We start from the raw sequence: 27,534 nt of genomic DNA, 5'->3' as shown, positions 1-27,534 counted from the left end.
GAGTGAGCAGCTGGAAAAGCCAGAAAGAACCTTCATTGACCCCAGTAGGCTCTCAAGGACTAAGGACCTCGCACTATTTGGGATGTTCTGGTGGAAGCTCCACCTCAGCTCCTCCCCAACCTCTCTCTCTTCCCAAGCGCTGCCTTATTTCAGAAAGCCCACCAAACACAGCTCCTCCCCTAGAAATGCTCAAAACCACTCCCACAGGGTATTTAAACTGCCCCTCAGAAAACAGACAGGCCAGGCGGCTTTCCAGTCTCTTTTCCCTGTCTCCTCTCTGAATGTGTTGGCACCGCTCCTTTTTTCCTCTTGGCTCAGCACATGGGATGTGTCTTTCCACCTCAGTTAGCCTCACTTAGAAACTCTCTCACAGATACACCAAGAGGTTTGTCTCTATGGTGACTCTAGATCCTGTCGAGTTGGCAGTCAATATTAACTATCACAATCATTATAAAAGACACAAACAAATCAATCCCAAGGGCAAGGGATGCAGCCAATGCAGAGTGACCCATTACGGGTGGAGAGCCACATCAATAGATACTTCATCTTATTGCTCCTAAGAGCTCCAGTTCTGCTCTGGTTCCCCTCACTGACCCGCTGCATCATCCACAGCCAGAAAGCAGGAGGCTCCTCTGATGATGCCCCCACCATCATCCTCCTAGAGTCCAGAGCAAAGGGGAAATAGAGGAGGAAGCCCATAGCGACCAAGGTCTCCCGCCCTGTTGGCTAGGAAGGAGCCACTTCATGACTACTCTGAAGAATGCTTCCAGAAACATTTTCTGGGAGAGCCTGCTGTTTACAGAAAGCCAAGGAAGACATTAGCAAGAATGCCAAGTATGTTCATCTCGAGCTCTGATTGTTGTTCTCCTGACAGAGATGGTAGATTCCCTCCTGACCGTTTCAACATGTGAGATCCAAAGGTGAAGCTTTATGCTCTGGGTGAACGGAGTGGCGTTGTGATCAGCCTCTCTCCTGCTTGCTGAGCTCACCTTTCCATTTCTTGCCTCGCTGTCCAAGGGATAACCACCCTGAACCAAGAGCTCACAGCTTCCAGAGGAGCCAGGCTTTCTCTTCTTCCCCATACTTTCTCTCTCCACTCTAGATTTCCCTCTTTATCCTATTTTGTCTGGACTTCTCTCTTGGGAGAACTTCCAGGAACAGAACTTTCTGTCAATGGCATCTTCACAACCCCATGTCTGTGGCATCCCAGAATATATGAATTTCTATGGTTTGCTAGTAATAATTAACCCAGACACCCCTCCCCACATTTCCTTTCTGTGCCTCTGCATGGGTTTTTAGATCTGCAGATATCAGGTTGTGGAAAGGCCCCTGGTCAAGATCAAGATTTCACAGATCTGTTGAGAATTATGGACTCTCATTGAGCATAAGCTGAAAACAGCCCAGGTGTTCTGTTTTATTTGTTATTCCATTTTCCAGGCTTTCTTGGCCTGTGCAGCCTGTAAACATGGGCATCCAGCCTCAGTAATTTATGGTGTAGTTGAATCATTTCTAACCTCTCACCGAAGCTTATTCCACTTTTGGATATGTCATTTTTTCAGTGCTTACAGGTTCCCAATGCCATTGAGACTGATTCCCAGAATAGAGGTTAAAGTGCCAGTTGGTACTAGAAGATAATTTTGGCATCATTGATGTACCATTCATCTGAGAGGCCATGTAATTGCAGACACACAGAGTTGACTCAAGCTTTTGTCTCCTTGTGTGATATGATTCATGAGTTGCAATGATGCATAGTATATGCATGAATGTTCAAGAATATATATATTATACTATATTTACATTATATAGTTACACTATATATATATACATACATACATACATACATACATACATACATACTGTTAACTCACTCATTAAAATAACTAGAAATGCAGTAGAAATGAATTAGTTCAATTCCTGAGGACTCAGTTTCCCAAGGACAAGAACAAGAAACACCTGTCCTAAGTCACAATAATTGATAGACTCAAGTCAGGACAATAATAATAACTCCTGTGTGGTTTCTTGCTGGGGTATGATCCCACACCATTTTGTCTTACATCCCAACCTTCCCAAGTGCTGGACTCTCACATGTCCCATTTACCATCTTGGCATTAACATTGATCAAAGCCTCAGCATCACCCTTGATTCTTTGTGTTCCAACAAACTTACCTTATTTCTGACTTCATTATGGTGGTTTGAATAGGTATAGCACCATAGACTTATGAGCTTGAATTCTTGGCCTATAGAGAGTATCACTATTAGGAGGTGTGGCTTTGTTAGAGCAGGTGTGGTCTTGTTGGAGGAAGTGTGTCACTATGGAGGTGGACTCAAGCCATACCCAATGAGACAGTTCACTTCTTGTTGCCTGTGAATCAAGATGTAGAATTCTCAGCTCCTTGTCCAGCACCACATCTGCTTACATGCCACCTTCCATAATGATAATGGACTAAAGCTCTGAACCGTAAGCTAGCCCCAATGACATGTTTTTCTTTATACGAGTAGCTGTGGTCATGGTGTCTCTTCACAGCAATAGAAACCCTGACTAAGACACTCACTGTGGCTAGCACAGCACCTTGGCTGACACTCACCAGAGTTGAATAGCAACATGTAAGTGAATCATTTTACTCCCACATAGTCCTGGTCCCCCAGAGTCCATTATCAGGGAATCTGCACTGTGCCTTGCTGAAGGCTCACCATTTACAAGAGAGGAACAGGACACACCCTATGGCCTCTGATAAATGTGGAATCATACTCGCTCAGTGCTTAAGTTTTCCTGTTAATTATCAAAAACTTTAGAGAAAGTACATTACTTTTTCAACTATTTAAAAGCTCATTTTCTATGTGTGTGTGTGTGTGTGTGTGTGTGTGTGTTAACCTCATTTTCTTCTCTCTTTCTTTTGCTTCTAGAATGTTTAGTGTTAGAAATCTTAGAAATGATGTAAGACAAGAGGGTTTTCCCCATCTAGTGGATATGCAAAATGAAATAGCAATAAAGTAGAAAATGCCAGTGACCTCACCTGTGGTGAGGGTCAAAAGAGCTACTGAAATAAAAAAATGATGTTGAGCTTCTTAGACAGCAAGGGGGAAATGGAGAAAGCAAATAGTTACAGAATTCTCAGAGTAAAAGACATCTAATTTCTTGAAGGACATAAAATTCCTAATCACTGAATTATTTTAAAGCATAATGTAATATTTGGAGTGGAGAAAGATTTCCTAGTGGGTAGAGAGCACTTGTAGCAGAACTGAGTTCAGTTCCCAGCACCCACGTGGTGGCTCACAACTATCTGTAACTCCAGTTCCAGGGGGTCCAATGCTCTCTTCTGGCCTTCACAGACACCCACAGTCACATGCACAAACTCACACATAGACAGATACAGACACACATACACATAATCAAAAAGAAAAGAAATCTTAAAACACAATTCAGGGAGGATGGTTTTCACTGGGGGAAGCCTTGCTTTGTGGCTGTTGGAAACAATGCCATCCAGGGCAAGGCAGAGGCTAGAACAGTCTGCAGTCCCACAGGGCCCATAGCAGATCTCCCATAAAAGGCACTTCCCAGAGACTGGCTCTGGATTGAAGGCTGCTTTATGGTCTTGAGTCAACCAGGGATTCCACTCCTCTACCTGAGTCATTAAGACACTGAACACTGACCAAGGAAAAGGGGAGAATGTGACTTGCTTAGAGAATCTGTCATTCAAGAGGTCATTTTGGAAGAAAGGAGGAAGAAATGTCCCCTTCCCTCCCTCTGACACATTTCCAGTCAGTACATGTGATACTTTCCATTTGTCCTGGGTCCTCATATCTCAGGTCAGATATGAAACGACTATTCTTATTCTCACACTATGAATCATGAGGGAAGCCCAGGCCCAGAGGAGGTAGACGGCATGTTCAAGGTCATATTTCAGTGAATAGATAACCAGAATTAAAATCTCAATGACCTAACCTGACTCTGGGTTTACCCCTCTTAATTGTGGATTTCCCTCGGGACAGAGGGTTCAACTCTTTTGGAAGGCTGATTCACAGTCTTCAGAATTTTCTCAGCCTCTGGTACCTAGGACAGAGGTCCTTGAAGGAGAAATCCTCCTAGAAATGTCATTTCTGTGGCCAGTGAGATGGCTCTGTTGATAAAAATTCATACTGTACAAACCTGATGACCTGAGTTCGATTCCTGGGACCAAACTCAGGAGTCAGCCAATTGCACAAAGTTGTTGTCTGACTGCCCCGTGGGCTGTGGCTTGCCACCCCCAACATCCTTCTCTCTAATAATAATTATAATTTTAAAAGAAATGCTAATTCTCATGTTCCACCCCAGACTTCTTGTGTTTTAAAAAAGCCTTGAACACGGCTTATAAAAGTTTTGAGTATTCACGTTTATGTATGTGTACATGTTCACATGTGTACACTTGTTTGTTTACATGTTTGTGCACTTGCACGTGGAGGTCACGAGGTAACCTTGGCTATCATTCCTCAGGTTTTTTGAGTCAGGGTCTTTCACTTACCTTTAACTCATCAAATGGGGTAGGGTGATTTTCCAGCAAGCCCCAGAGACCCAACTGCTTCTGCCTCCTGATGTGGGGCTGGCGTTACAAGCATCTGCCACCATGTGTGGCTGTAAATAGTATCAAAGATATTGGAGAATGGATGTTTTCCAGAATTCCCATAAATTTCATTAAAACATGTAAGAAATCCATTTATAATTTTATTTAAAGTCTTTGAAGGCTTGCTCAGAAATCACCCATGATGGACCAACTCCCAATCCGGTAGTAGAGACCTCTGTTCTTAAATGTGAAAAGTGTAGAATAAAAAGCAAATAATGTGAGTACACACACACACACACACACACACACACACACACACACACACACGAGAGGCATGAGAAAGCAGGTATGAGACCATAAGTATTTTATTCAGTGCTTATTTTGCGCTATCAGCTATCATTAAATGCTTGGCAGGAACGGTCCCACTCGATTCTGGCCCCAACTTTATGATGTAGGCACCACATGTCATTGCTAGTTCACAGATGAGCAATAGAAAGCCAGGAACTGGCCTCAGATCCTGAAGCCACCAAGTGAAAAATCCCAGGGGCCCACTGCTGTCTTTTGCCTTTGCATGCTCTGGGCAAGGAGAACATCAATATGGTGGCAAACTGTGGAGTGAGTTTGGAGCTGGAACATGGTGGGCATTTCTTGATTCTAGAACAATATCTAGTGCATTGTTGGTGATTAATATTTGTCATGCAAATAAGTTAAAAATGATTACATAGTAACTACTTCTTATACAAGAGGTAAGCGGAGGCTTTCCAGGGCAGATGGAATCTGAGTGGGTGCTTGGAAACAGAGATGGAGAGAAAAGAGAATCCAAAGGAGCAGACAGCAGACCTGACTCCTGTCAGAGAGGGGATGAGGGGACCAAAGGAAGAGGCCTGAATTGGGTATACCCACCAAACTAGGAAGAGCCAGTGGGGAGTCTGAGAGTCAGCGCAGGAGTTCGAACTTAGGTTCTTACCTGTGTGAGGTCCTTGCAGGATTCAGGGCTCAAAAGAGCCGAAGACCCATCTGAGACTTAACATTATGTCTGTTTTATTTGTCATTTTACAAGTGACAGAAGAAAGTCAGCCAAGCTGCTTATCTGGGAAGTGGAAACAAGGAAGAAATCTTTGTAAAAAGGCCATGGGGTGGAGGGCTCTCCTCAGGAGCTAAAGGTGCTTGCTGTTTTTCCAGAGGACTGAAGTTCAGTTTCCAGCACCCACATCAAGTGGCTCACAACCTCCTGTAACTCCAGCTCCAACATGCTCTTCGGGCTTCTGTGGACATGTACATGCATGTGCACATACCTACACACATGCCCATGTGCAGACTCATAAATAAAAGTAAATCATAAAACCATTTTTTAAAAAGGTCGCATAACATTTTGGATCAGTGCAATGATCACAAATCAAGAATAGTTGCTAACCATTACATGTATCTGTGGTATTTGATAAAATGAGAATGACAGTCCTTTGTAAGAGGCGGGAAGTACTGTTATAGGAAAGAAAGACATATGCCGGGTGGTGGCAGCGCACGCCTTTAATCCCAGCACTCGGGAGGCAGAGGCAGGTGGATCTCTGTGAGTTCGAGGCCAGCCTGGTCTACAGAGCGAGATCTAGGGAAGGTGCAAAGCTATACAGAGAAGCCCTGTCTTGAAAAAAGAAAGAAAGAAAGAAAGAAAGAAAGAAAGAAAGAAAGAAAGAAAGAAAGAAAGAAAAAAAGAAAGAAAGAAAGAACGAACGGAAGGAAGGAAGGAAGGAAGGAAGGAAGAAAGGAAGAAAGAAAGAAAGAAAGAAAGAAAAAAAGAAAGAAAGAAAGAAAGAAAAGAAAGACAAGAAAGACACAAAATCCAGGAGGCCAGAAGCCAAACACAAAGAACAGAGATGTTTATATAATGCTTGTTAATCAAGAATTTCAAACAAATGCCCAACATATTTACTTAAAGTAAATATTTATCTTTTATAAATATTTATTATTGGTCATCAATTAGCTTCTTTGAAAATAACAAAGTCATGAAAGAAAGTGATTTTCTCTTTTGATATGTTGCTGGAGCATTTAAAAATGTATTTTGTTTACTAGTGAAAGTTCAAATAAATATGGGACCATGATACCTGTATTGCACAGCATATATATGCAATCCAGTTCTAAAAAATAATCAAGAACATACCATGGCCACTGTTATTGTCATTTCCCTGATGAGTGCCTCTGATGTATTCTGATTATGTGAGGAGAACTCCCAGTTCTGATCCATCATAATACCCATTAGCCATACAAATATTTGAAGAGTCTGGAGTAATTATTAATACTAAGTGGCACTTGAACCAATAAAAGACAATCTTCCAGGATGCTCTGGATATAATAGACTATATCCTATGGCATTGCATGATGAGTCCTTTGTGGATACAGAAATGTAAACACATAGGCTCTACAGTTGATTTTCTTGTTGCTCTGACAAAGCTCCCAACAGAACAATTGAAGAAAGGAAGGATTTGTTATGGCTCATGGTGTGAGGGCTCCAGTCCATCATGGCTGGGAAAGCATGGTGATTGAATGGTTCTCACTGTGGTCAGAGGGGAGTGAGAAAGTTCACTCCCTTCACACCCAGTCAGGAAGTGGAGAGAGGAGAATGCTAGTACTTAGCTCACATTCTTCCTATGACCGAATTCAGGACCCTCATCCGCTGGATCTATCACAGGCATGCTCCAGCTTGTACTCCTATGTGACCTTAAATCAGTTGGCAGTGAAGATGAACTATCACATAGGGTGACCAACTCATCCCAGTTTGCCAGACTTTCCCATTTTTAACCTTGATAGTCCTAGCACCACCCTCTTCTGGGGCACCCAGGTAAGTCATGCTGTATGTGTAACAAGAAAAATAATTCCAGAGGGGAATGGTGAAAACAAGAGAATAGCTCCCCAATATCACAAACAGTGATAGCACTGTTCCTGTGGACATGCTGGAACTACTGGTTCTGCTCCCCTTGAATTAGGACCCTGAACCCATTATAAGTCAAAGTGCATTTAATAGACCTAAGCTATTGAATGTCCTATCACAGCTTAGCTTAGCCGACCTTTAATGTGCTTAGAACTTGTGGTGGTTTGAAAGAAAATGGCCCCCAAAGGGAGTAGCGCTATTAGAAGGTGTGGCTTTCTTGGGGTAGGTGTGGTCTTGTTGGAGGAAGTGTGTCACTGTAGGGGGGGGGTTGAGGTCTCATATATGATCAAGCCACACCCAGTAAGACAGTTCGTTTCCTGTTATCTCTGAATTAAAATGTTAGGACTCTCAGCTCCAGCACCACATCTGCTTGCATGCTGCCTTGCTCCCCACCATGACGATATTGGACTAAACTTCTGAACTGTAAGTGAGCCACCACAATTAAATGTTTTCCTTTGTGAGAGTTGCTGTGGTCATGGTGTCTCTTTACAGTAATAGAAACCCTAAGACAGTAGTCAGGTTGACCTAAGATGGAGCAGACCTATTTAATAGAAAGCCTGTTTCACAATCCATATCAAGCACATCATGTAACTTATGGAGTGCTGTACTAAAATGGAAACAGAAATATCATGGGGTACAGCTTCCAACCACCATAAAGCCAAAAACTCATTTAAGTCAAACCATGTTAAGTTGAAGAACACCTATAGTATTGGGACTATTATCGCTAAAATTTTCATCTTTCCGTGGTTGTTTAGAGCCTTGCTGTCGCTCTGAGTGACGGCCAGAGTAGGAGTCAGCTCCAAAGATGAGCAGCTCCCATATCTAGAGAGATCCTGCATTTTGACTCTTACCAGTCTTTTTGTGAAGTTCAGGGCCTGGTCCTTCACCTGTACAACATAGAGAGATAGGCCGGCCATTCACTCACTTATAACTCCTATCATGAATTGACTGACTCAATACAGCAACACCTTCTGGTTCATTGTCTACTTTCCAGGTGACAGACATTGGGTACTGTACCTGCATGTCATAGCGAGGGAGATGAAGCTTCCACCTGAGGCGACAGCAGGTTTATAGTGCTTGTAGCAAGATGATGGATGATTAAAATAGTGGTTTGTTTTTTTGTAATTTGAGATACTTAGATTCATAAAAACTTGGAAGATATTTTAAGATAAACAGTATAACTATGTACTCAGGTACACATAAATACATGTATGTATGTGTGTGTGTGTGTGTGTGTATATATATATATATATACACATATATATACACATGCATACACATATGTATATAATCAGGATTGACAGGGACCCAGACAAAAGTGAATGGTCCTAGGTGTGCTACTTGAATATATACTGGACAACGAGAACATTACTGAGTGCCATCTTGATACACTCTGGACATTCCCTGGTGACCTCACCCAACTTGCACTTAACTTTGGCAGAAATGCATGTGTTTCTATTTCATGTATAATATAATATAATTTCATGTGTAATAGCAAAAGCCACATGGCATCATTTTAAGAGCTCATTACCCCTCAGTTCCTTCTATTTTATCAAACTATTTCTCTAATCTGCTGAGTATTTAGTTTTTTACACTCCAAAGTATTTGGGGTTTTGAAATAAAGCTGCTCCTAAGGGTTTCAGATATTTTCCTGCCTGAAGCCACATCTACAGCAATGGCAAGAACCAGGGCTCTGTTTGCACAGCCCATTGGTCGCCCTCTACATGATGCTGACGTAGGGGCTTGCACTATAGTTCAGTTGGGAGCGGGCTTGACTTGCCAGTGCTTGCACAAAACCTGGGATTTGATCCTCAGTATGGTGTATAACTGGACATGGTGGCACATATCTGTAATTCTACCACTTTGGAGCTGGAGGCAGGAGGATCAGAAGTTCAAGGTTATCATTGGCTACATAGTGAATTCAAGGCCAGCCTGGGCTACATGACAATCTGTCTCAAAAGAAAAAGGGGAGGGGAAGTGGAGGAAGGAAAGAAGGAGGAAGAGAAGAAAGGAAGAGGAAAAGGAGAAAGAGGAGAAGGAAGAGGAAACATGTTATCAGCATGTGGAACTACCTTGCTCTCACCTACACACACTCACGAACACATGCAGGGCCCCATTTTAAAATAAAAATGCAATCACACCATTCATGTTCCTTTGTGACTTGCCTTTTTCTCTGACCATGAAGCTCCCTCCAGAATAATACATAAAACTACATCTCATTCTGATTTAATAGCTGTGTGTTATTCTATCACATGTCTCTATGAGATCATAATCACTGGTCTGTTATTAAGGGACATGATGTTTTTAGTATATTGCATTTGAGGATCAAATGATGATGTAAGAAAAATTTATATTGAGGGTTTAATTAATCATGGATGTGGATATGGATGTATGGGTGTTGGTTGGCAAAGAAAATCATGTTCTTCCTTATACAAGCAGACATCCTAGGACAGAGGATGCTTGAGACACAAATGAGTTAGCTGTGATACGTTGGCATTCTTCTTTTTCTGCATTGGATCTTGTCGACAAGAAGTCTGGCAATCCACTGTGCTGTACAGTGATGGACCTCGGGAGTTGTCAATGTGACACCTTCACAGAACCTCATTCCCAAACCAGCATACATGAGACTTCCACAATGTAACCCACCAAACAGGGGCCCAACATCTGCCTGGTCCCACTGGTAAAGAGGCAGGTGACCTCTGCAGGTGTGGGGTGGAGCTTGCTCAGGAGAAACACTCTCTGTGACTCTCAGAATGGCTGGCTTCTGACAGATAGGCCAAGTCCTGGAATTTCAATGAATAATTGAACCAGTTCTCGGGTTGCAACTTGAGTGTTTGCTTTCAGCCCCCTGGTACCATACCATTGTCTCTGTGAGCAGGCTCCTCCCCTGCGTGAGGTATGGAAATTTGGCTGAGATTCACTGACATTTTGAGAACCTACTAGGGCTAGATTACTCTACACAAGAGTGGAGATTTATTTCCTCCCAAACAGGAGTTATATGAAATCCAGATGTGTAAAGATTTACTTTTTAAATAAAAGGAGTGAAGCTTGATATCCCTGGCCTAGCATATTGATCATTGTCATAATGGATGAAGTCTGTCTCCTGAACTTCTGAGGTTCTGTCTTTAGAAACACTCACAGGCATCCATCACCCAGAGACCTTGGTCGACATGCTCAGATTCAGTAGGCACACAATAGACTTGAGATCCTGCCTTTCTAAAAAGCTCCATGAGCTGATATTGCTAGTATGAGGAGAAACTTGGAGTAGCAAGGCTGGAGGCACCCTAGAATTCCCTCAAAAGAGGACTGTTACTGTGGGCCCCAGGGAGAGAGAGAAAGCTGTCAACAGGACTCAGCGGAGAGGCTGGGTGGGGTGGAGTGTATGACTATATTCATTTTCCTAAGGGAACTATCAAGCAGTAGGACATTGTATTCTAGCTACAATGCCATTCTGTTGATAGGGAGGCTAGTTATGTAATGACTGTAGCTCACCCTTTTGGGATTCTGGCAATCACACTACCTTCTCAGAGAACTGGGGGGCACCATGGGCAGCTGTTACCATCACCAATTAGTTACCCAAAGGAGGTGGGAATGTCAAGACCAATTCAAACCATTTAAAAAGAAATATTTCTCAGGTGAACAGGCAGAGAGAAGATCTAGCTATAAGTATGATGAAGTAAAGGCCCCAGGTAATGGCACATGCTCTTAAATCTGATCCCAAGGCTTGGTTTCTTGTTGGCCCATGATCTCTCTGATGCTGTGATCTTTGCATGCTGGCTGCCTTTTTAAACAACTGGAGAGGATATGCCTGACCCTGAAGCACGTCATAAACTGAGAAGAGAAGAATCAAACAGGATCTGCCTTAAGACACAGCAGAAAGGAATCCCTTAAAGGCATAGTCTGGGCTAACTAGAAAGGCAAGGAGAAACTGTGCCTTTGTTGGAGTCTGGTCTCACCCTCCCTCCCAGCTGTTCATCAGAGCCGTCTCTGTGCAGAACTGTCTGGGTGGACCCCATGGAAGGCCAGTGTTATAAATAAAAACTTTAATCACCAAATCTTGCTCTTCGCCACTGATCTCAGCTGGTGTCTCCGCACTCTCTAGATCATACCTCAGGAAGCCTCTTCAAACACCCAGGAGATGAGGGTCAAGGTGGAAGTTCTCTACTATTCTTGTATCAAAATATCCCCGGAAAGGGCTGATCTTTCGCAGAGGATCTGGGTGCCATGAAACCTTGAAGGTAATCTCAGTATCATCTGTTCTAAACATAGCCCAACAATAGCCGACTTCCTTCCTTAGCTACTTCTTTCAAGTAAAGGGATTTGGGTTTGTCCTGGCTTACAAAGAGCTCAGAGGGCTTGAAGGGTGGGGACCAGATGGCTGTAGAATAGTTTCTCACAGACTGGTACAATTACTACCCTTGGTCCTTTTAAACAAGATGGAAACATGCACACGTGATCTGATTTGATGATGAGCAGTCCTTACAGAAACCTTTGAACTGGATGGTTTCTGTTAGGGCTGCAAATGCATTTGCACATTTTCCAACAGCCCAAATGGCTCATGGGAAGGATCCACTCTGTGAATGTTTCTACCAGGAGGCTGACATAGTTTTTGTCAACTTGACAGAAACCTGTACATACCCAGGAAGTAGGAATCTCAACTGAGGAACTATGTTCATCGGACGGGCTTGTCTGTGGGGTGTGGGGCATTTTCTTCATTGTTGACTGGTATGGGGAATTCCAGCCCACTGTGGGTGGTACCATCCCTAGGCAGGTGGGCCTAGGTTGTATAAGGAAGACAAAGGAAGGAAGCCAGAAAGCAGCGCTCCTCTGAGATCTCTGCTTCAATTCCTGCCTCCACGTTCCTGCCTTCCCTTGATGATGGACTCTCATCTGTAAGCCAAGTAAATCCTCTCCTCCTGAAGTCAGTTTTCTTCACTATTTATAACAGCAACAGGAAAGCAAGCTAGAACAGAACACATACCAGAATAAGGTTTTATAGAGCATGTGAGATGGAATATGTTGGAAGCAGCGTACCAAATCCTTAGCTTTACAGAAAGGAACCAGGAGATGGGGGAACACCCAGCTCTCTTACTTGTGGCTTCTGAAACTTGAACTCAGATCTTCTTGATTACTAGGCAAGTACTTTCCCGACAGAGCTCTTTCCTCAGCCCGTTTTGAATCTTTATAGCGGCCACTTCCAGCTTTTGTCTGAGACATCAGATGGAGAACCTCCTAGGACTGCTCCTAAGTCATGATCGCTTCTAATTGTACCAGGGACAATGACTTCAGGATACAAACTGTGTAGAGGGCAGTTCTGACATGTCCCTTGTCAGAAGCAAGGAAGTGCAAGGCCAGCCCGAAGCAACAACTTACTTTAGGCACACTTATCTTGCAGCACAAACAGGGCCAACATGTACCAGTCAGAAATCGGAAGAAGTACAGGTATCTCATAACTTCAAGTGGCTTTTAGAAATATTGGTGGGTCTTAGAAAACTCCCCTGCTCTGATGCCCTTCCTTTTAAAACTCCACTGCTCTGCTCCTTTTAGACTGTGATGTCCTGGGTGATTATGTGTGCTGCGTAATTCTTGGAGGAGGCTTATGTTTTTATGGGAATACAATAACTAGGACATTTCCTGCTTGAGCCTGCCATTTGGAAAAGGCTCTCCTTTCCTCTTTTGCCTGGACAGGAACAAAAGACAGACTCCCTGTCTATTACACCTCAGCCCCAAGCTTGACCCTGTAACAGTCAGGTGCAAGTTCAGAGTGAATTCTTTTCAAGGTAGAAAATGAAGTGAAACCGAAGTCTCCTTGAGTGAATAGCTGGCCGGGCCTCAGAGCCCGGAGCCGAGGTATTGTCTTAGAAAAGCAGAAGATATGAGCACTTAGAACAAGTCTTCACCGAAAGGGCTGGTTTCGGTGTTTTGTTGTCCTGAGGACTGAGCCTGGCACTTACATGTTTGGGAAGAGCTATGCCCCTGCGCTGTGTTCCTCAGCCTTCCCTTCTTTTTATGGAATGTGTTTGTGTGATATGTTCCTGCACTGTGTGTGTGTGTGTGTGTGTGTGTGTGTGTGTGTGTGTGTGTGGTGTGTGTGTGTGTGTGCGCGCGCACATGTGTGTATGTGTGTGTGTGTGTGTGTGTGTGTGTGTGTGGTGTGTGTGTGTGTGTGTGTGTGCGCATGTGTGTGTGCGCTCCCACTTGGGCCATATCTAGGGGCAGGTAGTCATGCCCATGTATGCCTGTGGAGCCTGATGTCAATGTGGGTGTCTTGTACTTCATTGGTTGGGTGAGGGTCTCTTACTGAACTACTGAACCTGGAGCTCATGCATTCCAGCTAGTCTAGCTAGCCAGCTTGCCCCTAGGGCCCCGTCTTGAGTGCTGGGATTACAGGCAGCCACCACCTTTACCAAGCTTCCTTGTGGGCTCAGAGTGATCTGAACTCTAGTCCTTAGGTTTGTGTGTAAATCAGTTTATCTGGTGTGCCATCTCCTCAGCCCCCTATCCCACAGGGCTGAATTGCATAGTGAGAGTCTCAAAAGAAAAAGCTAATAAAAACCAAAATCAAACAAAAAGCAAAAACCCCCAAAGCAGCCCTTGGAGATCAGGGAACATGGAGGGGAAAGGCAGGAAAACACTGTAGAAGTCAGAGGGGTTACAGGACAGCAGGAGAACATGGGCCATAGAATCAACAAAGCAGGGCTCACATGGGCTCACAGACTGAAACAGCAGGCACCGGGCCTGCATGGGTCTGCACCAGGTCCTCTGCACATGTGCTATGGCTGCTAACGTGGTGATCTTATGAGACCCCTAACGGGGGAGCAGGTGTGTCTCTGACTCTTGTCCACTCTCGAGACGTGTCCACTCTTTTCCTCCTCTTGGGTTGCCTTGGCCAGCATTGATATGAGAGCTTTTGCCTTGTCTTATAGTATCTCATTTTGTCCTGTCTGGCTGTTGTCTCTTGGAGACCTGCTCTTTTCTTAAGAGGAAATGGGGGGAGGGTATATCTGGGAAAGAGGGGAATGGGGAGGAGCTAGAAAGAGTGGAGAGAGGAGAAACAGAGGTTAGGATAAATAAACCATTGAAAGTGAAAAGTCATATAAACCCTCTGGTTCAGTTGGCTTAGACTGAAATGCAAAAGAATGGGTTGAAGGGGTGGCTCAGCAGCTAAGAGCTCTTGCTGCTTTTGCAGAGGACTACACAGAGGTTCCCGGCACCCATGCTGTATGATTTATAACCCATGCCTACACAGGCTGTGGAGGGCCACACTACTTTGAGTCATTCTGAGAGCAGAGAGCACATCTGCACAACAGCTGGAGAATATCAAGCCACTGTGGCTATATGTAATGCCAAGCACTTGATTTTCTGATGCCCTCTTTATGGTTATACCTCTGGGGAAATATTGCTGCTTGGTGGACGTCCTGGAGTATGATGGAGAACTGTGACTAGACCCAAATTCCTAGCTACTAGACAAACTCTAATGGTAAGCACAGTCACAGGCTAGTGTACTCAATGGCAATTCCTTTTGTAAGGGCTCAAGATTTGACTTCCTTCAAGATGGACGGTCCCCACAAAGTCCTGTTGTTGAGTCTGTTGGCTGTCTAGAGTAATGAGTCCTCAATCACATGCAGCAAACAGGGCCTCTATCAGGGTGGATCGGAATAGCCTAGTGTGTGTCTATACCCAGGGCCACTTTGGAAACAAAGCCTGGGAGTACAGTGATGGACAAGACAGGCTCCTTTCTTGAGGAACTGGAACCCAATGCAGACAAAAGGCAAAGGTGAGCACAGTGTGTTTGTAGATGAATTTCTAAACAGTCTTAGTAAATAAGAAACTCAGAGACAAATCCAGAGTCACAGCCAAAGAGACCAGAGAACTAGCGAAGAGCCACAGCTAGCCTTAGCGACTACCTTAGCTTACCACCTCACCGCTGTTGCTTCCCCAGAGAGAGCTTCTTCCCGTCTAACCTGTGTTTTTATTGCTTTCTTGTTCTGCTTCCTCATTGGCTCTAAACCCAGCCACATGACTTCCTCGTCACTACCTGTCTATACAGACCTCCAGGTCTCTTCGGTTGGTACTCGGATTAAAGGCGTGTGTCACCACGCTTGGCTAAGTCCTTGAACACACAGAGACTCTGCCTGCCATGTGATTGGATTAAGGGCGAGGGCTACCACTGCCTGACTTCTGTTTATGGCTGGCTATGACCTCTGATCTCCAGGCAAACTTTATTTGTTAACATACAAATAAAATATCACATTTCAGCACAAATAAGGTATCACCACATGTGTTGATGATGGAACAGGGCTGGAGTGGTAACATGGAAGAGCCCACAAGAAAGGTTTGTGGGTAGCCATGTACTGGGTATGGACTTTGGGGGATAAAAAAGTTATGCACATGAAGTAGGTAAGACTGACAGCAGGAGCAGTGACAGCATGAACACAGGACCCAGACTGCCTCATCCAGGTGTGCATGCCAAGAATTGCAAGAGGGCGAGGCTGTGAGAACCACAGAATTCCTCAGTACTTTTTCCTCCTTCCAGGCCAAGGACTACCTCGATACATAAAGCCACAGAGAATTGGCTGCCATCTCCTGAATCCTGTGTCTCATGGGGACTCTCTTCATACCACCATGGGCCTCTAACTCCCTTTGCTACTCTTGGCCAACATGTCCTTTCCCTGGGTCCGCTCTCAGTACCAATGCAAAATCTTCCCCAGATAGGTATAATCTGCGGGTGATAGATAACATTCACTCTTCACGGGGTACTGTAACTTACTCTGGGTAAGAAGAACCCCAATAAAGTCCTTCTGGAAGTGACGATGGTCATGATGTTTCATCACAGCCACAGAAAAGTGACTAATCAGAAAGTGAAGGGGAGCAGCACAGAAGTGGAGTGGAAGTAGAGGGGAAGGAGTGGCCACTTAAGAAAGCAGGAATCGGGCTAGGCAACAGCGGCACACACTTTCAATCCCAGCACTCAGGAGGCAGAGCTAGGTGGATATCTGTGAGTTCAAGGCCAGCATGGTCTACATAATGAGATGCAGGACTGGCACCGAAATGACACAGAGAAACCCTGTCTTGAAAAACAAAAACAAACAAACAAACAAAAGCAGGGGGAGGAATTGAGAAGAGTAGAGAGAGGCAATGTCCAGGCGCTGTGATGCCAACCTGTCACCCATGTTCCAGACGCAGGGCCTCTGATCCTGCCTCCAGTGAATTCTTTTATTTCTTTGTTCATTTGTGTTTCAAGTAATCTCCTTACATGGTTTTGCTGAACATCCCCCAGTGAGCAGAAGTTGTCGGTCCCTGGCAACCCCAGGAGCTCTGAGAGTAAGAACTGATGATGTCTAAGCCAGGCACATCCAAGAGAGGAGCCCAGACACTGCATTTTTAATAAGTACTAGGGTGGAAATTCCAAGTGCTACAAGCATGCTTTATTGACTTATTCTTAAATACTGATTCTGCACAGATTTTTCCAGAAAGTCCCAGACTTAGGGGCTTTTAATAAATCTCATGACTCTGATTTGATCCCAGTGCCATAAACTTATAATATGTCATGTCTGTGAATCTGGGGTTGAGACTCACTTAGCTAAACTCCGCTTAGGAGGAGGATGACAGATTCTGTGATTTCTCTAAAGTCTGTCCAGACTATTAAGATTCAAGACCCAAACTCAACATTAGGACCAAGTAGAGCAGACAGGAGGATGTCCATAACTGAAGAATCTCAGCTATCCCAGGATCTCAAAGGCCAAACGTATCAGAAAAAAAGTGGTTTCATGTCAAGATGCCTTTGTTTGGTATACACATTCTGGGAATTAGAGATTCCGTTCATGGATATAAGGGAAATGGCATCATGACCAATTTTAGAACTAATTTTGGTACCATTTCGCAATAACAAAAGGTATATCAAGAGGGGAAAGTGAACCCTCTGAGCATGCCCTAATTAAGAGGAAAGCAAGCTTCCTCTGTTAGGAACTGGATGGCCACAGAAAATTCAAGCAAGAAGACTTCTTCAAATAAGCCCACATCGAAAGGAGTTTTGTCTATTTGGGGATGTAGTTTTTTTTTTTTTTTTTAATCACTTTTTCATTTCCTGTGTTTTGATGTGTTTTTGAGATGGAGGAATTCCAGCTTGAGCTTTTTTTAATCCAAGCATTGAGAGCTATAATCAGGTCTAGTGAACAGTGTGGAGGGTCCTTAAATATTTGTGACAGCAGTTCCCGGATGTTGAGAAAACACAAAGACTTCTGGGTCCCACTCCCTTCCCGTCTTTGACACTTGGACTCCTTTGGAAAGTGTTTAGTTGCAGCATATTTCTCTGGACAGCAACATAATGGCTTCACAGAGAACAGACATGTGCCTGCTTGTAAAATGTACCATCCGCCAGCACAGCATGGGCCCTGGCTTTCCCCAGCCTCCCTCTGTGAGAAATGTGAGAGAGGCCTAACTGGGGACCCCTGGCCAGTGAACCCTGGCAATGGTTCCTCCTGTGTTTGTCCTCTGAATTGAGAGATTTCTCCACCCACAACCCCCTGAGCACAGGGCATGGTGGAGGTCTGTGCCACTGCACAGAGGCTTGTTGACTCTTGACTAAGGCCTAGAATTCTATAAACAAAGACATCTGGGGAGCTATTCTGAGTGCTCATGTTCTATGCTTGTAACGACAGCAACTCTAACCATAAAGTGAATCCCATGTGCATCATCGTTTAGTCATATACAAACCTGCAGGGCTTCGATATTTCTGTCCCCAATTTGAACTTAAAGAAGAAAGAAAAAAAGGAGGAGGAGGAAGAGAATAAAGATGAGGAGGAAGAGGAACAGAAAAAAGGAGAAAGAGGAGAAGGAAGGGAGGAGGAGGAAGAGGAGGAGGAGGAGAAGGAGGAAGAGGATTTGAGGTTAAACTTGATTGAGTCTGAAAAGTCTATTTCCCAATGAGGCCCATTCTTGGGTTCCAGATAGAGATTATTTGGGGCAACAGTACTCAGCCTAGCGTACCACATTTGTACCCTTTCCCAGCAGAACCCTTTGGATTAGAGACCTCACACTTAAAGGTACAGAGCCTTATCTGCTTTGAGTCAGTACCACAAACTTGCCACTTCAGCCCATTTCTTAAACAGCTGATGAGAACCACAGAGCTGATGAGAAAAGGGAAAATGGACAGTGGGCTGCAGGGTTGTGAGAGCAAACCAGCAGAATCCTTACCATTTTGATGGGTTCTTGACAACTGTAGTAGTTACTTTCCTTGTTGCCATAACAACATATCTGCTGAAAACAGCTTAAAGAAGGTTGGGTTTGTTTGGCTCACAGTTGGAGGGAGCACAGTCCATTGTGGTTGGGAGGCAAGAGACTAGAGTGAGACTCCCCATCTTCTCACATCTTGGGTGACAGGAAGCAGGAAGAAGACTGGAGGTGGGGCTGGGCTATAAACCTGAAGTCTTCCCCTCCAGCAAGCTCCCTCTTCTCCAGGTCCCATGACCTTCCCAAACAGTGCCCCGAGCTGGGGACCAAGTTGTCAACACATGAGCCTATGGGAGACATTTCTCATCTAGACCACAGCAGCAACTTTTGTTTGTTAGATCCTAATTTAAGACATTACGAACACGTTTTGAAACCACAAGGACCTACAAAACACAGCACTCCCTGTATTTGGGCATGAGTAACACAGAAGGACTGGAGGGGGTGCCCATGCCTAACTCAAGGTCATCATTTTACTGCATGGGTCCTGGGATTCTGGAAAACCATATTATGGCTGAAGCTAAAGACCCCCAGAAAAGTGTTAAGAGCACCAAATCTGGAGGCAGACCACTGGGCTCAATCCTGGCCTTACCATGGTGGGAACATTGGCCAAGTAGACAGTTTCTCTGTGCTTCAGTTTCCAATCTATAAGGGCTGGTAAGATGCCATTTCACAGGCTTCTCTCAGGGAGCAAAGAAATTGGTTGGTAATAGATGTAAATCTTTTAGACCCTGGTTCCTGATAAAACAGACCATCATTATTGTTATTAACATGACAATTATTGTATGAGATTTTTGTCGGCCAAGAATTCCTTTCTAAAAATTTGGTGTGTGTGGGTGTGGGTGGTGGTGGTAAGATAGCTCAGCTGGTCAAACTGCCTGCCACTAAGTCTGACAACCTGATTCTCAGGATCTATATGGTGGAGAGAGAGAACCTACTTGTCATAAGTTGCCTTCTGACCTCCACACACTCACTGTGACATACACACATACACACAAACATGCACACAACAAATTGAAAAATAAATAAATAAATTTACTGGGATGGGATCTTAGCATGTAGAGGTTGTCTGTGAACTCCCTAGGAAGCCCAGGCTAGCCATGAACCCCCTAAGAAGCCCAGGCTAACCCTGACCTCTCTATCCTGCTGGAATTACAGAGAGCATCACAGAACCCAGGCGAACTCTGGTGTTTCCTTGTCTCTCTTTCAGTTCCTTATCCTCCCATCAGCACGAGAGTGAAATAGATGATGATATGTGAACGTGGGTTCCAGAACAAGTTTTAAATGCACATCCTTTGTCACCTACATATAGCTGCCCCTGGGGTGGAGATATGGACCTGCTGAGTGCTGTGGGAGGAATTCTCAGGGACTGGACATGATGAACGCGTTTGCACTGGACTGTGATGAACGAGGTCACCATCTCTCTAAATGTGTTGTGGGACTTTTAGTTCTGTGTCAAGTGTCCACTTCTGGTGGTGGCGGCCCAGGCTGTCTTGGGTCCTGGGGATGGACCCAAGAGAGAAAGTGAGACCTGGATAGTGATGAGAGCTCTTTGTGTGGTTAAGAAGGTAAAAGACATATAGTAACAATTCCCCACCAAAGCTATCAAAGGCTTCAGTTTTTTGTGATAAATGGGGGCCTCTGCTGGGTTCTCAATTTTGCAAGGTAGACATCAGCCAGGAATAGCTGATCATGCTCTAATCATGAGAGGATGCACCCATGCCTAACATCTGGACACCACAGCTGTGCAGACCTCAGGGGGAAATAAAAGGAAGGCCGCACTTTGGAAATGCACTTTTTCCGCTCTTAAAAGAAAAACCTTGCTGTGGGTAGGCAGTTCACTGTTAACGTGCTTGCTGAGGCCTGAAGTTTAGAGCCATAGAACTTACAAAAATGCCAGGTGGTTGGGCAGGCACGGCGGCATACCAGCTCTGGAAGTTCTGGAAGGCAAAGACAGGATGGATGGAAAAAGCTGGCTAGCAAGACTAGCCATATCAGTGAGCCTTGGGGTTAAGAGAGCCTGTCTCAATGAATCAAGTGGAAGAGTAATCAAAGATGATTCCTGACAGACATCAGCCTCAGGTCTCCACATGCATGTACATGTATGTATCCCCACACACGCTAAGTGTGCAACACATGTATACACATACTGCACACACCACATGAAAATTGAAAAAAGACCCCCCCAAAAATCCTAATAGCCCTTGTTCCTGGATGTTATCTGCATGGTTTCTAGCTTTGGGGGAAATCCTAAGGGTCCTTACAGCCTGCGGAGTTCCATGTCCAGCTACTAGGTGAGAAAGCTCCAGAGAAGCCAACATCAGAGACAGGAGTCTGAAGGAAAATTCTTCCTCAGAGTGCCATGTTGAGGAAGGGAAAAGAACCACTGGAAATCAGTCACACAGAGACCAGTTTGCCAGCCTCTCTTGTCTGTTCTCAAGTTTGTTGAGAATGAGCGCTCTATACAGCTCAGTTCTCTGAGGTCCCCTCAGGGTAGAGGTAAACTTGCCTGTTGGACGCTCTGTTGAGGAGGACCATGAGAGGTGGACGGGAGAGATGCCAGCACTCAGTGCTGTCACTATTGTTGCAGACAGTCCGGTCAACCTCCTGACCCACCCTGGTGAAGACCACGTGCTCTCAGAGGGAAGGCATTTGAAAACCCTCCCTGGGGCTGGACCAGCGGCTCAGTGGTTAAAAGTTCTTGTTGCTGCTTTTCCAGAGGACCCCCGTTCAGATCCCAATGCCCATGTCCAACAGCTTACAGCTGCCTGGAACTCCAGCTCTCTTCCAGCCTCCACAGACACTGACATACCCACTGACATGTGGGTGTATGCACTCACACAGGCTTATCCACCCAGACATGCCCATGTACACATAAATAAATAAAACTCCTGCAAATTAAAAAAGATTAAAAATCAGCTTCTTCGTGTGCTAGAGAGATGGCTCAGTGATTAAGACTGGTTGCTGCTCTTCCAGAGGACCAAGTTCAGTTCCCAGCACCCACACAGGACAGCTCACAACTCTTTGCAGCTCATGCTCCAAGAATCTAATGTCCTCTTCTGGCCTCCACAGGCGCGCGCACACACACACACACACATACACACACACACACACACACACACTTTGTTTGTTTGTTTGTTTTTTGTTTTGTTTTTCAAGACAGGGGTTCTCGGTGTAGCCCTGGCTGTCCTGGAACTCGCTCTGTAGACCAGGCTGGCCTCAAACTCAAGAGATCCACCTGCTTCTGCCTCCAGAGTGCTGGGATTAAACGCATGCACCACCACTGCCCAGCTCACACACATTTTTTAATAAACCTCTTCAGGGCAGTTTTCTCCATCTTCCCTAACACACCACTAAACTCCAATACGTGTTTGTTGAATAAAACAGATGTGTACTAGGCAGAGCTAAGTGCCGTAAAGATTAAAGTACTACTTTTGGTGATTTTTCCTGGCTGTAGGAGGTGGAATCACAGCCCAAGGTTCTGTCCTTGTGACATCCTTAAGGAGCAAGAGCCCCAGAGCCCATACTCATTGTTACTTGAGCTTTATCTACAGAGCTTGTAGTCTCAAAATGCAATATATTAACACCCTATGAGTCTCTCTTCTAGCTCATCTCCAGCCAGCAGATGGAATTGGAGAAAGGGGCGGAGCAAAGGCTGTCAGTCATTCTGAAATTCAGTCCCATCACTCTGGTCAGGTGGTCAGCCACACTCCTGAGACTCCATGTCTGTACTTCTCTCCTCAGCCTTTGCATTCTCCCTTCATTTTGTGGATATTTAGGTTTGGGCATTTCTTGAAACAGTGAGTCAGGTTGGTTTCTGCTGGTATCAATCTTGTATTCATTCCTTCACGGGCTTCTGGCCTGGATAAAGGGGGTAACTCAGAATAAACAAATCATTAACATGGTATGTGCTAAGCTATCTTAACATGTACATGCAGATTCCCTTCTACAAGGTAGAAGTATAAGAAGGTGGAGTATAAATATACCTTTATGATCTAGAATGCAAAGGTGTTGCTATAAATCCCTTCTGTCCCTATCATAAGGACCAAAACAACAGAAGAATATATTTTGGCTGAGCATTAGTGAAGGAAAGCAGGTGTAACTGGAGCATCCTCAGAAAGGGAGGCTTTCTGGTCCATGGGGATGTCCAAGCATAGACTAGCTGATTTTATGGATGTGTAAAATGTTGTGTGTATCAGACTCTTGGGTGGCTGCAGGTCTTGGTTTTAACCTGATGTCAAGATTCTGAAGTTTCAGAAGGCTCTGATTCTAGAACATCTCATGTTAGAAACTTCAATTCAGCATTTATGAGGACCATGCAAGGTACAAGGCATTGCTCTTCACAAATGTTAGGGAAACAGAGATGAGTCCCTGAAGTCAGCTGGGATGTGGCTGTAAGCCCAGAGTCTGTTCAATAGCATCCATGTTCTTTTGTTCTTTGTGCCCTGGGCCTCAGGCATCTGCCCCTCTCTCTTCCAGGCTGGAATTGACGGGGAGAGCATTGGCAACTGTCCCTTCTCTCAGCGACTCTTCATGATCCTCTGGCTGAAAGGAGTCGTGTTCAATGTCACCACTGTGGATCTGAAAAGGTAAAGGGCCATATGTCCATGAGGGAACACCCAGCACAAGGAAGACTAAGCTGGCCTGAGAGGAAACCCATGCCATCCTGTGGCTCTAGGCAGCCTCTGGTGGATTCCATCTCATTTCCCAGAACCGTTCCCAGAGGCCAGGACACAAAGGAGGTTGAAAAGGCCAGGACCTCCCTCGGGGCTGTGCTTCACTGCCCTGATCATCAAGAGCTGATTAGCAGGAAGAAGAAAAAGAAATCATATAGCCAATCAAGGAGAGTCTGTCTCAAAGATGGGCACAGGCATCTAAGAGCATAATATCTATTACAATAGCACAGACATTGCATTTGTGGGACCCTGGTGGGACTTTAGGAGTGATGACTGAGTGCTCAGGAAATTGGAATCCAGACCATTTCTGATCCTTTACCTTCCCTCTCAGAATCCACAGTGTGAGAGTTCTAGACCAGACAACTGCATGAAGGAAAGAAATGGCTTGATAGTGTCTGTTCACTTGAGCTTTGGAGCATACTTTTATTCATATTTATTTATTGTGCTGAAAACCCAAACTTGGAACCTCATGCACACTACACTATTCAAGTGCTCTACCACTGAGCTGTAGTCCTGGTCCTCTCACTAGAAGTCTTGAATCCTAGCAGGCTTCTTACTCCACTGGAGCTACTGGTGCCCAGAAATTCTTTACAGCATCCCTCTGCCCACAGTGGAAAAGCATCCAAAGCAGCCTGTGCTTTATGCTTCTCTCTATGCTTCTCACTGTGTCCCATCTGCCTATAGGCTGGCCTGCCTCTGGCTACTCTTGATCCCAGCTAGGAGGTTTCTTCTGTGTAGACAGGCTTCTCTTTCTCATCTCTTCAGAACTGCAGACTACCCGCCTCCAGGCTCAACTTCAGCCCCAATTCCTTGGTAAGGCCTCTGTATCCCATCACTCTCTGAGTGGCCTTCCTTTAAACTCTCCTAGCCCCTACTATCTGGAGCTAGGCATAATCATTATTTAACATTTCACACAGTTATAACATCCACAGTCTCAGAACTTTATAACCACGGAGGGCTTTCCTGTGTAAAATCCTGCACTATGTAATTCATAAGGGAAAGTCCATGACTCCATATTATACAAAAAAGCTGAGACTGACCCACCAAGGTGACCTGCCCCACATGCCCAGTCATAAATAGGAGGGGCTGCTACTAAGATCCTAGTGTCTGTTGTTGGCTTTAGTGCAATAAGGGAACATGTGTCTGCCATGCAGCTCATGTCCGTAACCACTAAAAAGAGTTGACTCCAGAGCCTGGGGAGGAACTTGCTTCCACAGAGACTGGAGTCCTTAGATTCTCACGTGTGGAGCTCTCTGGAGTTCCCAGCTGGAGCTCAAACTGGAGAAGGGAGTCCCTCCAGCATCTTAGGGATGCCTTGGTCTCTCTCTCTCTCACACACACATTACCGGACCTGGTCCTGCCAACACCTCTCTGAGGCAGGCTGAATGAGTAGCACCATCATACCTTACAGCATCATCTACATGTACATATATTCTAATTTCTAGGAAAAATGATCTCTTACTCTGGCACCACCGTTGATTGGCTGAGTGGTCTTGAACTTTTCTGAGCCCCAGTTTCTTCATCTGTCCAATGATGATTAAAAAGCAATGCCTTCATAATCCATTGGAGTGCTGTTGAGGGGTTATAAAGGTCATGCATTTATGTTTGGGGTTCTACTTGGCCTGCTGCATGAACTTGAAACCCAGCAGTAATGTTTCATCTTAGCAATGTTCCTGTCCCCATGGCACTGTTAATCAGAGGAGCTAAAGAAAAATGAGGCACATGAAATAGTTTACAAGTCAGATCTGGAAATACATAATTCTGGAATTTCAATTCTAAGTGCTAATAAGAGGTCTACACGTAGAGGAGGAATATGACTGGCCAGCAATCTTTGGGCAACACCCAGCTAAGCTTCAGAAGGCAGCATGTCCCCAAGGTGTCAGAATCCAGCAGTCAAAGTGTAGGCAGTATCCCAGAAACAAAACCACACCACCAGCCTATCAACAGATCGCTGTATCTTTAAGCCACAGTGACTGCTCGAAAATGAAGCCAGTGAGGACTTCCTTCCTTGCCAGTGTCAGTTGCTAAACAGGAGGGACCGGCAAAGAATGTCCTCCCTTTGTGGAGGGAGGACACACACAGAGTCAACAAAGGCTCCAAGTAAATTAGATTTTAAAAATACTTGAGTCTCAGTTGTCTGAGTTCCAAGTGTCACAGAGTGAGTCTGGAGAGTGGCCTGTTGGGAGTGACATGGGAGCAGCATGTCATTGAAATTCTTCTTGTCCCCTCCCTAACTGATTAGGTCAGGAATTTGTCTCCTTACAGAGGCCTCTGCCCCTCTTGTTGACTTCTTACAATGCCTCCATCTCATATTTTGAGCTCCAGTGTCCACAGGAATGTTGTGAACTCAGAGAACATACAGGGCAGTGGATACTTCACGTGTCCAGAGACTGCTGCCACCAGCCCCTCTCTCCTTCCCCAGTGCCGCCCTCTGGTTCTCCACTCTCTCTAGGTCGCCAAGGCCCTCCTCTCCCTCCTCCATCCTTGCTCTCACCTGTGACAGTCTGGCAGGAGGCATTGCAGAAGCACACCATGTCACTGGCAGGAACAGAGGCAGGTCCCCCTTGTCGCTGTCACCAGAGGTACCTCCTCAGTGGCCATCAGTCTGCTATCCAGCACAAACGGAGTCCACACCAGGCAGTACTGAGGGCAGAGTCCAGAAAGTTCAGTTAGTTACTTGTTCATTCGCTGGATGTGTGCTCCACATTTCCCCTACTCATCTCCAACATCTCTGCCTGCCTCTCTGGATCGTAGGGAACTTCACCACCTCCCTGTCCCCACCGTGTGCCTCGGAGGTAGTGGGGTTCACTGACACTTGATTATGAATGTGAGCAGCATACACAGAGGCCTTCTTTCTTCATTGCTTTGGTGTGAGGAAGTGGGAAATGAGCCCAGGGCTTCACACATACTAGGCAAATGTTCTGCCGGAACCCCAGCTCTCCCTTTGTGCTTTCTGCTTTGATATGGTGTCTTGATAAGTTGCACAGACTAAACCTTGAATTCATTCTGGAGCCCAAGCTGGCCTTGAATTTGAGATCTTCCTGCCTCAGCTCACCCGATCTAGTTGGGGTGATGGGCCTGTATTCTCTCTTCTGAGGGACTGTGTCAGCTAAGTGTCTTCCTGGTCCCAGGGAAACCGGTGGCAAAAGGGATCAGCTTCCCTACACACATGCCGAATTTACTGTTAGAAGTCCTGTTAGAAGAATGAGGCTCTGATTCCTTGGAAATTGATCATTTATAATCTGAAGTAACCCCTAAATACTCTCAAAAGTTGTTTTAAAAGATTCCATTTCTGACTTGGCAGATTTTAAAGTGACTTATATTGAACAGAATTTTAAAAATACTTGGTGGCACATGCCTTTAATCCCAGCACTTGGGAAGTAGAGGCAGGCACATCTCTGTGAGTTTGAGGCCAGCCTGGTCTACAAAGCGATTTCCAGGAAAGGCTCCAAAGCTACACAGAGAAACCCTGTCTCGAGAAAAAAAAAAAAAAAAAAAACTTCACAAAACAACTAATTTCTAGTAAGATTAAAATTACAATAGCCATACTTTAAGAACAGTTTGTGCTCAAATTAAGATTAAAAACAAAAAACAATAAAGGTGAACTCTGGTGGATTATTAACAGGTTGCCAGTAGGACCGCTGCCTCCTGCTCTCGCACATTCAGTGGAAAGCTCAAAACTTTCACAGTTGGGTTGGAGTTTTTATCAATATCAGGCCAACTTTTGATCTCTATTTTCACAGCTAAAATCATTCTTTTTTTAATTTAAAATGTTATTTTACAATGTTTTACTTCCATGTGTGTCTATTTACTTTGTGTGTGTGCAGTACGTGAAGAGGCCAGAAGAGGGCACCAGTTCCTCTGGCTAGCCGGCTGTGTCCTTAACCACTGAGCCGTCTCTTCAGCCCCAGTGTGTTCATTTGTCAAGCCTGGAATTGTGTGTTTCGTTAGACTCACTGGTGAAGCAGGGTTTAGAAGCACAGCCCTGCAGTTAAAGCTGGGAGCTAATTTACAGTCACCATGATTCTCTCCAGATTTTTCCAGTTGTGCTCAGCTTCATCTTGTGAGGTCCCTCTGCTATCTCCTTCCCCCAGACGAGTTTTCTGTGTCACATCATAGGCCTGCAGAGCTGGATGCAGCTTCTACTTCTTACCCCCTTACCACAGAC

The 27,534-nt window shown here is 44.9% G+C and overlaps 1 protein-coding gene across 2 annotated transcripts in view; it reads left to right on the top strand.

Annotated features, from left to right (window-relative positions):
* Clic5 (chloride intracellular channel 5) overlaps positions 1–27,534 on the top strand; it is a 96,250-nt gene that overhangs the window by 26,400 nt on the left and 42,316 nt on the right. The window contains exons 1-2 of one of the 2 annotated variants that reach the window (XM_036168254.1): positions 11,662–11,699; positions 23,170–23,279. In XM_036168254.1, coding sequence (XP_036024147.1) covers positions 23,224–23,279 — 56 coding nt within the window. In that variant the 5' untranslated portion in view covers positions 11,662–11,699; positions 23,170–23,223. Of the gene's footprint in view, positions 1–11,661; positions 11,700–23,169; positions 23,280–27,534 lie in introns of those variants that run through there. The other variant, XM_036168253.1, reaches the window with a different exon arrangement.

The sequence above is a fragment of the Onychomys torridus genome, chromosome 18 (genome assembly GCF_903995425.1).
Source record: "Onychomys torridus chromosome 18, mOncTor1.1, whole genome shotgun sequence".
NCBI classification, from domain to species: Eukaryota; Metazoa; Chordata; class Mammalia; order Rodentia; family Cricetidae; genus Onychomys; species Onychomys torridus.
This window is presented reverse-complemented; position numbering and strand designations above follow the sequence as displayed.